The sequence below is a fragment of the Cygnus olor genome, chromosome 14 (genome assembly GCF_009769625.2).
Source record: "Cygnus olor isolate bCygOlo1 chromosome 14, bCygOlo1.pri.v2, whole genome shotgun sequence".
Taxonomy (NCBI): domain Eukaryota; kingdom Metazoa; phylum Chordata; class Aves; order Anseriformes; family Anatidae; genus Cygnus; species Cygnus olor.
Window position 1 is genome coordinate 3,754,816 of NC_049182.1, and position 10,753 is coordinate 3,765,568.

General features: G+C 47.6%; 1 protein-coding gene across 1 annotated transcript; it reads right to left on the minus strand.

Moving 5' to 3' along the window:
- Nucleotides 1-1,412: 1,412 nt before the first annotated feature.
- Nucleotides 1,413-4,257, minus strand: LOC121078012 (leukocyte cell-derived chemotaxin-2-like). Its single transcript, XM_040573704.1, has 4 exons — nucleotides 4,105-4,257; nucleotides 2,814-2,910; nucleotides 2,462-2,607; nucleotides 1,413-1,932 (listed from the first exon to the last, which is right to left on the minus strand). The coding sequence occupies exons 1-4, from the start codon at nucleotides 4,148-4,150 to the stop codon at nucleotides 1,766-1,768; spliced, it is 456 nt and encodes a 151-aa protein (XP_040429638.1). The 5' UTR covers nucleotides 4,151-4,257; the 3' UTR covers nucleotides 1,413-1,765.
- Nucleotides 4,258-10,753: the final 6,496 nt, after the last annotated feature.

The window sequence follows — 10,753 nt, forward strand, 5'->3', positions numbered from 1 at the left end:
TTTAAAATTTAGACATAGAAGAATTTACTTGTGCAATTAGCAGTGTGGGCTTTCACGGTGAAAATCAAGCTGGCAGAATGTGAAACAAATTGCTTTCACTGTGTAATCAGGCTTCTGATCACTTGAGCAGGCTGAGATAAGAGAGATTTTGTCACAATGACTAAATAAGCTTTGTCTAAACAGCTTTAATTGTAGTATTGCTGGAAAATCAGCAGGCTGTGCTCGTTGATCAGCCAGCCACAAGGCACGTTTGGCCATGGCATTTAAAATCCATATCATGCTGTAGGAGATCTGAGTACATCGCCTTTCTTTGCTAGCTTGAGCTGAAGACAAAGCCCTGAGCTGGTGCACAGCTCCGGTTGAAGACTCCCCCTCAGATTTATTTTGCCTTTATTGGTATACTTGCTAAGCCCAAGTTAGGTTTTGACACGGAGAATGGAGGAACAGAGAAGAAAACCTTTCTTCTACCTATGCCCTGTCTCTTGAGGATATCGTTCTGGCTGAATCCTCCAAAAGTCCCTTGATGCTTGGAGAAAGAAAAGCATGAAAGAAAGCAAGGCATGGCGAGTCGGTGCTTGCTGGGGGCCTTCCCTTTGCAAATGGGAGAAGCTGGTAACTGGGTTAAAAACTGGGATGTTCACCAAGTGAAACCTAACTGGGAACGTTTCCTTTCTCTGGGAAACCAACTTCCTGCCAAAAAAAAAAAAAAAAGGAGATTTTGGTCTAAATTGGAGAACACTGAGGGCTTTTGCTGGGATGTTTCTACTCTCGTTTAAAGATTTTTTTTTTTTTTTTTTCACAGAAGACTCGGGTGTATGAACTGGGTGTTGTGGCTCAGTGTCTCTGCAGGTTTGGGCTATACATTTATCTGGATGTGCTGATGTTTTATTCATGGCAAAGCTACAGTGGCTCCTGGGGAAGGGGAATGGGACACAGCAGGTTCAGAATTTTTCACAGATGTAGCACATGTCTTTTTGTACTTTCTTGTAAAAACAAATCTGCTGCTGGGACATACACAGCTCCCACTGTAGCAGCTTTCTTGCTTACCTAAGATTGCAGTGGCTTTAATAAATCCATGTGCCCACAGCTTCTGTTGAGTGCCAGGAGCAGGTTGGTAGCACTGCCCGGGAAAGCCCTGTGCTGTTAACAGGACTCTGTTCTCTTGGGAAAGACTTCAGCTGATTTGTTAATGGAAAGAAATGCCTCACTTGGACAAAAAGAAACCTAAGCTTGGCAAAGCAATCCCAAAGCAGGAGTCTGGGCAAATGGAAAGAGTTACTTCATTAACCTTGTTTTACATTTTTTTGTGATGGGCCCCAGGAAAGATTTGAGTTTCAGCTTTATCCATTTCTTTTCCCACATCTGCAGAACCAAACCCATATCTGTGACGGCACCAAAGAGATTCAAAGCAATTTCTAGTGGAACAGCCCTTTAATGATATGACTTTCCCATAGGTAAGCAAAGTGAGGCTTCTGGCTTAGTGAGGGACCGCTGGTGTTTGGTGGCACAGCGTGGCGAGGTCCCCGAGGCTCCGTGCCTCCCGCTGCACGCTGCGACCGCGATGTGCAGGATACAGAAATAGCTTTAAAGCATGTGTTATATATCTGTGTTAGGATAACTACTAGCATTTTGCTTATGAATACTTATGGAGCCATGGAGAAGGTTCAGTGGCTTCCACTTTGCTAGAGCAGCCACCAATGCCCAGGCAATTTAATGAGCAGCCAGGGGAGGAGCTGAAGGCTTTGCGTGGATTTGCAGCCTCCCTTTACAGGTTGGGAGTGGGGTTTGTTAAGTCGCAGTTCTGGATGTGGACGTGGGACGTGATCCCTTGGTAGACACTCTGCATGGGCAGCAGGACGCCGATTTTCTCTCCCTTCTTGATGGTGCCGCTGTACTTGACGGGTTTGATGTAAAACATCTTAATGCAGAATCCTGGCAAGAGGGAAGAGAGAAGGTGAAAAACTGTTGTTCCTATGCAGTGGTATAAAAGCCTGGCAAAGTCATAACATTCAGTAGCAAAATATAAATGACAATAAAATGATTTGAGTTACAGCAGCAGGAAACATTGCAGAAAATGCTGTTATGTTCCTAGAGCATCAGGGAGAGAGAATAAGAAAAGAGATAATTAAATATGGAGGAGATTGGGAAGAGGATTAAGTTGGGTAAAACTGCATCAGTAAGTAAAAGGCTCTTCCTTTAATCATCCCAGATGTGCAAAGGGGCCAACTCCATCCTTTTACCTTTTTCACAGATGTGAAATACCATAACCTGGCACCAATTAATTTTCCTGCATAAACAGAGCTTGGCTTTCAAAGATGCGTTTTTGTTTGAATTCGTTAACAGGCAAACACTCTGCAGCTCAGGCAGGGGTCACAAGTTGGGGCTCAGCTTAAAATCCAATAAACAGCCGGGAGCATTTTGCAATCAGGGGTTGCAAGCGCACATCCTTCAGCTTGGCTACCTGCTCCTGACAGCTGGATGCCGTTGTCGATGGCGTTGCCGTTCCCGTAGGGCTTGGCCTGTCTGTCGATCTTCCCCGCGAAGGGCGCGTACACCGCCGAGCCGTCTGTGCACACCACGTCCACCCCTTTGTGCTTCTTCCCTCCCCTGCAGAAGAGCAGACGCCATGAGCAAGCAGTGGGTTGCTCCTCCTGCTGCCCCCCCATCACCCTGCTCTGCCCCGAGCTCCAGGGAAACAGCCCCAGAGCTCCGATCTCAAAGCTCCTCCACCCCACCCCGCTCCCCCCACCCCTATTTTGTGCTTATTTTTATTAAGAAAGCTTCAAGTGCTGTCCTGTCTTCGTGGCCCGGACCTGGGGGCGTTGTAGTGGCCGCAGCCGTGGCTGTCACAGCCTCGGATTTTGTTGGAGGGTTGACCTGCGCAGATTTTCCCCCATTGGCCTGCGGCAACTAGAAAAGAAGAGAAGGTGAAAGGCTGCAGCTAGCAAGGAGGTTTCCCCACCCATGTCGTTTAATGCCTGCTATTGCTAAGTGCCACACAGAGCTCTGAAAATCTAAAGGCCTGGTTGAAAGTCTGTTGAAATTAACAGTAAAGTCCCTTTGGACTTTGTTGTGAGCGTGGATCAGGTTCGTGGAACCAGATAATTTGTTATCTTTTAATGGAAGTTAATTTTAGGGATGCTGTGAGATATCTTTCTTTTTGTTTTATGCTCTGTGCAATGACACTTGAGGGTACTTGCAGCAGTGACTTCAAGGCAAAGATGCAGAACAAAGAGTTACAGAGTCGCAGAATCACCTAAGCTGGAAAAAACCTTCAATACCAAGTCCAACCACCCAAGTGATGGAGAACGCATCCAGCTTTCGCTGTCGTCACCCACAGCCAAACCCCTGCTGATAACACAGCCCCAGCCACACCTGAGAGAGGAAGAGCTTTGTAGGGGAAAAGGGGGGACAGGGGCGCCCTCCTTTACCTTCTGTAAGCCTCGAAGGGCCCCAGCCTCCCCCACCAAAGCACACAGGGTGCCCAAGTGATGCTCTTTGGGGCTGGAGAACAGGGCTGGTATAGCAAAAAGCAGCTGGCTGGGGTTTGTTTGTGTGCATCAACACCTCGCAGGCACCAGCCCTGCTGGCGTCGGGGAGCATACACAAATGGGGAAATTATACGCCGAAGGACTGGCGCAGGAAACCTCTGATGCCTTCCTCAAGCTAAGCAGCCCTTTGTTCTAGGTGTTCTTCATTTATTTTAACAAATCATGTATTCTTTATAGAAGCAAAGGTGACGACATTAAACGCACAAACACCTCTGGGAACACCCTGTGCTCAGCAGGCTGATCTTTGAGTAAAAGGCTTTTAAGAAAAAATGCATGCTGTTAGGGATTGGTGCACCTCAGCTGACTCTGTTCTGTTCAAGCAGAGTTAGTTCTCCTACAAAATATTACTGCAACTCTGTACCATAACTAAAAAGGATTTTTCGATGTAGGTTTCAATGCAGTGTGAGTCAAGTGATTTTCAAAAGCAAAAAATGGCACAGAATAAATCAGCTCCTAGACTTCATAAAGAAACAAACAAAAACAAAAAAAGAAAGAAAGAGAGAGTGTGAGAGAAGAAGAAGAAAATGCGTTTACAGAAATTGAGCTAACTTACCACTGGAGATGGCAATCAGAAGGATGAGTGCTGTGACTCCGTGCATCTTGATGTACCTCGAGAGCTCTGCTTTCACAGCAAAAGGTCCAAACCACTTTGCTTTCTATTTATACATCCCAACGGAGGCTGTATCCCAATTTTTCCAGCCAATCAGAAAATTTACATGACATCAGCATTTTTGCTTGCAGATTCGGGCCAGCAGCAAGAGTTGCCAGCAGCCCATGGGCTGCACCCCCAGCCTGGCTGATCGGTGTGTGCAGGCTCCAGCCCGTTTAGCAACACCAGCTGTGTGTTCTTGTTTGCTTTTGTTTACAACAAAAAAGAAGAATTTTAAAACCAAACATTAAAGACAGTTTGTAACTAGTTCTCTCCATTCCTGCCTGTTGCCCAATCCTGATGTTTAGCAAGATGCCATGGGTGGAAAGGGGGAAAAGAACTTGAATATAAAAAATATATAAAAAAAATATATACCTTTGCCGCCCCACCGTGGCTTGGAAAGAAATTCAGGCAGGTGGGCACAGCTCCGTGCCTTATGCAGGAAAACCTGTGTGTGCCCCAACTCTGGTTAGGCAGCCCATGAGATGGGACCCCCGATCCCCGTTCCTTCATTAATGCATCCCAGATATTGCTTTGTCCATGATGACAAACCTGCAGCGCTAACGGCGTGGGAGATGTTTACAACCTTCACTGTTCCTGAACAGACAAAGTGCAGGACCCTGTGATATCGTGGCTGAGCAAATTTACGGGAAATGGAAGGAGAAGAGAGCAGTGGAGCATGAACAAGGCCATCTCCAGAGTTGTTTCTGGGAAAGGAGGGAGTGGGATGCCTGGTTTATAGCCAGGAGCTGGAAGTTGTTATCTGCTTGGCTCTCTGGCTGCCTGGTGCGTGCTCTTTGGTTTCTCTGTGCAGAAATAACCCCGTGCCCAGGCTGGACGTGGCTGTGGGTCAGGGCTGGCTCTCAGCCCGAATGCTGAGATGTGATCATACCTAAACCACGTCAGATAAACTTGTATTACCTTAAATTCAGATTGTTAATTTCTAATTTTGTTAGCAACTTACCAATCAACATCGAAGAGGAGAAAAGAATGACTGAAGTAATGTTGTGCATTTTTCCAGAAGCTAAAAACCAGCTTTCCCTCCATATTCTCTTGCTAATAAATATCCCGAGGGATAACAAACCCTTTTTCAGCCCACTTGGTTTCACATTGCACGCTCAGTATAGTACAACAGAGGAAGCGTACCATGGTGAGACATGACAGGGGAACCCACCAGCTTCTCCAAACACAACCCCGAGCCCTCTTGGCCATTGACCTGCTCCATTGCTGGCGTTTCCCTGCAGTCAGAAGGCAGCAGCCACAGCAGCTGGCTCCTGCACCTACCCTCTGGTAGGGGGGCCACCGGTACCTGGGCATGTAGAGCTCACAAAATGTGCATCTGCCCTTGTTTCACGCAGTTTGCACAAAGAGCTTTTTGGAAATCTGGATTCCCAGGTGGGATATTTGTTCCTCCAGGGTCTTTTAATAAACTGCTGCCTTGCTGCCTGCAGCACGTGGCGGCCAGGGAGACTGCTGTGGTCTGCAAGGCAGGCTCCCCGTGCCCCTCCGTGAGATGCTTTGGCTTTGTTTTGGTTTTGCTGACTGAGTTAGAAAGTTTCAACAGAGCTAACCGAGTGAATTAAACATGGCAAAGACTGAATTATTTGCTGACATTTTGCGTTATTCCCTCAGATAAAGATCAGAGAGGTAAAGAATGACTAACTTGGGTTTGGCGTGAGCTGTGCAAGAGCAGCTGATGCCTCGCTTGACTTGTGTACAAGTCACACTTTGCAGCACTGCCTTTGGTGGGAACTGCAGCCTTGCTCTGTGTGAGCAACGCTGCGAAGACCGAAGCACTGCAAAATAGCTGCCAATTTCTTCATGTTTTGCTTCTTGCTAGCTGTAGCCAAAGTTTATTATTATTACTATTATTGCTGTTATTATTTTACATAAAATCAGCCAGAAAAGTGGCAGCAGTTGGCAGTCAATTTTGCATTGCTTGCAGGTGTGTGAAAGAATTAAAGCAAGGAGAGGAGGAGCAGGGCTGGGGGTTGTGCTTGTGGGGGGCTCTGAGGAGCTCCCTGGGGGAAGGAGGAAGGATTCAGGAGTCCCTATGGCAGGTGAGTGAAGCTTTTCCTCATCTCCTGTAGTGCTGGGAGCTGTTGAGAAGCAGGTGAGGTGGGCGCCTGGGTAGTGGTTGGTGGCCTCTCCTGCAGGGGAGAGGATCAGTAGCAAAGTGGTGATCTGCTCACATGCAACTGAGCACAATCAAATTATGTGTAATTCAAGTAAGATCAAATTTAAATGGCAGCAACATTAAATCTTAGCCCCCAAAACTCATCAAATGCACTAAAAGCAATTTCCAAAGCTGTAGCCCTGCTGGGATCTAATAAACTTTTCATTAAGGAGGAAGTGTTTGACTCAGCCCCTCATTTAGCAAGATGAGGGTTTTTTCCCTTGTGGATGGGATGCAAATAGCTGTAATAATTTTATTTCTGCTTTACCAAGTACCAAGGCATGACTGAGTTTGTCGGTGATGCTCTGAAGGATAGGAGTTCTCAGCCCAACTAGCTTATACTAAAAATGCTCTCAGTTCCTCTCCCCTAAAACCTGCAATTTGGAGGGTTTAACACAAGCACACTGGGTTTTGCTTTACAGGAGTTACTCAGCATATCAAACTAACAGACAGGAGCCTTCCCTTTTCTTCTGGTTATCAGTTATTACATCTTGAAACACCTAAATATGTTTGAAAGACTTTCAGATCAAAGTACAATTAAATCCCTGGGTAGAGGCAGATTGCAGTAAAGATGAGAGGGCACCTTGGTTACCTAGATGTCAGCCTTACCTAAACATCCATTTTTTTTTTGCGATATTGCAGCTGAATTTCTAATGTGGAATTGAGAGAAGTAAGCCCCAAGGCATGGAACTGCAGATGTTTGTTATCAGTGGCTTTTTCCCTTTTATTTTTGATGGAGGAGGATGCTGCGTGTGAGCTGCTCGAGGGGTGCTGAGCTGCGTGCCCCCCCGTCAGCTCTGTTCTTCCCCTTGCTGGGTGTCTCCTGAGTTTTCCAGGGGCTCCTGAGGACAGGAAAGAGGGATTGAGTTAGAAAGCTGTCCATGATGATAACTTACTGCTTCTGTTAATTCTGTTTAGCAAACAAAGACATTGGAATAACAGGGCATGCCAGAGAGCACTCTGGTGTCCAGAAGCAGTCATTTCATCTGCCTCCTGTCTCTGATAGAGCCCTGGGACCTTTAAAGAAATAAGAATTATCTTGTCACCAAAAAGCCTCTTTTTTTTCTCAGAGGAAACATTTTTGTTTCCAATGTGTAGCGGATTCCTGAAATGCACCATGCAGCTGGCGTAATGGGCACTGAGGGAAAGGATGGTAATGAAACCCAAGTTAACTAATGAGTGTAAATTAGAGAGACTTTATTGCAGAGTCTTGTGGGAAACAGTTTAGAAACGTTCAGCCTGTGGAAGAGAGGGGTGTTGTGGTTCCTCAAGAAGCCTTGCTTCAATCTGTGGAAACACGCGGTGGTTCTTTGTTGGTTAACGCCAGCAACTGAAGGTTGGGTGCCGCCATGAAGCCTTGCTCCTTTCTGGAGTCTCTGGAGCTCTGTGGGCTTCCAGCAAGCTGCCTCCAGCTGTTCTGCAGCCTGCACTTCGTGAGGATTTGTGCTGGGCCTTTATTTAGCCCCTGAAAGCTTTAAAAGCGCTGGATCCCTCACAGCTGTCTGACCCCCAGAAAGACATCAGGTCATCGTCCCCAGGCTCCCTGTGTCCCCAGGGTGATGCTTGCCCTCTGCCCCTTCTCCATCACCTCTGCTCTCATCCTACTGATGACACAGGGAGCATCCTGGGTTTATTATTATTTTTCCTCCCAAAAATGTTGGGCAAGAGATCTCCTTGGCGGGGCTAGGAGAGGAAATGGAGGAGGATCAGGGAAGGCAGCTCATGGGGCTATGGGCAGCTGCCGGGGCTGCCTCTGCCCTCTGATGGAAAACAGGAGAATGCAGCCCTGCCGAGCAGCCCTCCCTCATCTCCCTGCATCTTTCTGTGCCTGTGTGTAGAGATAGAAGAGTGTGTGTGTGTGTATATAATATACGTATACTTTTTTTTTTTTTGCATTCTTCCTTGTTTTGCTCAAAACAACCCCACAAAGCACTGTCTCAGCTCTGGTATTTTCCAGCTTTCCATCTCCAATGAAGGGAAACCTGGTCCCAGTGCTGATGTTCATGGGGATGCCCACCTGCCCTCTGGGACTGGGAATAACAGGTCCCCTACAGTCATTTTTTTTCTTTTGCATCTTTGCATGCCCTACCTATGTGCTGAGGAAGGGGCTGTGCAGCACAGCCTGAGTCCCCTGCCTCCCCCAGGGAAGTGCTCTTTACCTGATGGGAAGGGTTGAGTTGGCTGCTGCTAATAACAGGAGCTTGCAGGCAGTGACTCCGTGGGCAGAAATGGAAAAGTTGCTTTGCTTTTCCTTCCACGCACATCGCTATGTCCCTGTGCCCCCTGCAGCATGGGGCTGTGCTCCAGCAGCTCTGCTTTCACTTACAGCCATTTATCTCACCACAAAGCCTTCACTTCGAAACCCTGAGCCTTGTTGGGGCACCTGGCATCTCCCCTGCTCAGGAGGATGACAACTATAAAAAACAAACAAACAAAAACAAGGGATACAGCTGTTGTGGTGACTGTTACTCTCTTGTACCCAGCAGCTTTTCTTTCACATTTTAAGGGGACCGTTCACCAGATTTTGGGAGGCTGCAGGGACAGTCTGGTGCAGGAGCCAAGGCCGGTCTGGCTGATGGCAGGGGCAGCAGCTTTGGTCTGCGTTACCCTGGGGCTGGCAGAGCCCTGCCCTGGCAGAAATAACCTCGCCTGGTTGGGGATGGCCCCTCGGCAGGTCTCTGAACGGAAACCAGATAATCGTAAACCACTGTCTAGCCTAAAGCGCTGCAAAGTGTTTAAGCTATTGTATTTCCGTGGCTCGTTCAAGGGTATTTTAGTGGTGGTGGATAAGGTGCTGACTCTAGACCAAGTGATCGCTCCTGAACACTGTGGTCACAATTAGGGAAAATTAACCTTTTGCTGAAATGTGTGCTGGGGGAGCACTGGGCCTGGAGCACAGGTAAGGAGAGAGACAAATGGGGAGAGGAGGGATGTGCTCACCTGGACAAGCCAGAAAATGAGGTCCTGGGCTCCTCGGAGTGAGGGGACACAAATGTCATGGCCAGAGCTGACTGCTGAGGCCACCCAAATTAATTCTCGCTTAAACTAGAAAGAACATTGCATTTAATTTAAGCTCTACCAATGAATATCTGGCTGCAACTTTCTTCTGGGCAGCCAGCCTCTGGCTGAAGGTATCCTGAGCACGTCTGGGGTCCTGCTGGGTGCATTCGAGGTGAGGCCGCTGCTTTGCGATACCTTGGATATTCCAGCCCTGTCAGCCCCCTCTGCTGAGTGTGTGCCTCAGGTATGATAGCTATGTGTTATGGTATGATAACTACTGTGCCACTAAGAGACGGCTTGCAAACAGCTCCCTCTTGTCCCATTAACTCCACAGCTCATTCCCTGCCCCGTATCTTATCGCTTGGGCTGCTAATAGGTTTCCTGTATGGCTTCTCTTGGAAAAGTCTGTCGTGCTGTGCAATTTCCTTCCGCTGGCTGGTGAGGGTTAATTAAAACTTCCCCACGCTCTGTTGCCTTGATGCAATGAAGGCTAGGGATTTTTTTTTTATTTTTTATTTTTTACTTTTAGGAAACAATCGAGTGTCTGCAGGTAGTCTGTGTGCTCCCACTGCTCTGATAAGAAATTCCTGCTTGTTTGCAAGGTCCTGCTTGGACACGGACATGGTGATGGTGGTGGTGATGTGAAATGGGGGAGTGCTGTGGCTGTGGAAAACCTCAGATCCCTCAGACTTTTGTGGGGGGAGGGAGGAAGCCCTGGGCTCCTTGGGTGGGTGCTGGGTGCTCCTTGGGCCCTCTGGGGTGCTTCTGAGCCAGCTGTGCACAGAGCAGGAGCCCTGGACATGTCCCACCTTTAGGAGTGCCTTGCTCCTGGATGCTGCTGTCCGGCTGTCCCCTGAGCCCCTCTCAAAGATAGGATAAAAGATAATTATTTGTAGTTATTGCCAGAAACGGAGCTAGCTGCCCATTCACGCCTAGTCGTGGCTGATGCAGGATTTATTGTTCCTGGTGGCCAGGGCACAATTTGCACCACTGGTTGTCTCTGGCTGGGATGAGAGATGCTGTAAGGCACGTTGTGACTTCATCTGTGCTGTATCATTGGAAAGACGATTTTTAGGAAATAAAATCTCTTGTACAAGGCCTGTCATGCATGAAGCCTGTCTGAAGCTTGCCTGAATGTCTCCTCTCAGTACTCTCCAGCAGAGGGTGCAGTAGCTTTTCGTGTCTGCCCAGCTGGTTTTCAGGGAAAGGATGACTTCAGCCCTCACCTCCCTTTATTTAAATAAATAAAAAGGGGGGCGGGGGGATTGAAGGGGCCTTTTGCTGTCTGAAAACTAAAATTCTATAATGTCCATATCAAAAACAATCTAGTTACTGTTAGAGAAAAACATAACAGTATTACGGTTCCTTCTGAGAACT

Coding starts and splice junctions, on each gene's coding strand:
- LOC121078012 (XM_040573704.1), bottom strand. CDS start 4,150: ATGCACGGAGTCACAGCACTCATCCTTCTGATTGCCATCTCCAGTG. Junction 2,608..2,813: donor GGCCACTACAACGCCCCCAG/GTCCGGGCCACG, acceptor GCTCTTCTGCAG/GGGAGGGAAGAAGCACAAAG. Junction 1,933..2,461: donor CATCCAGCTGTCAGGAGCAG/GTAGCCAAGCTG, acceptor CCCTCTTGCCAG/GATTCTGCATTAAGATGTTT.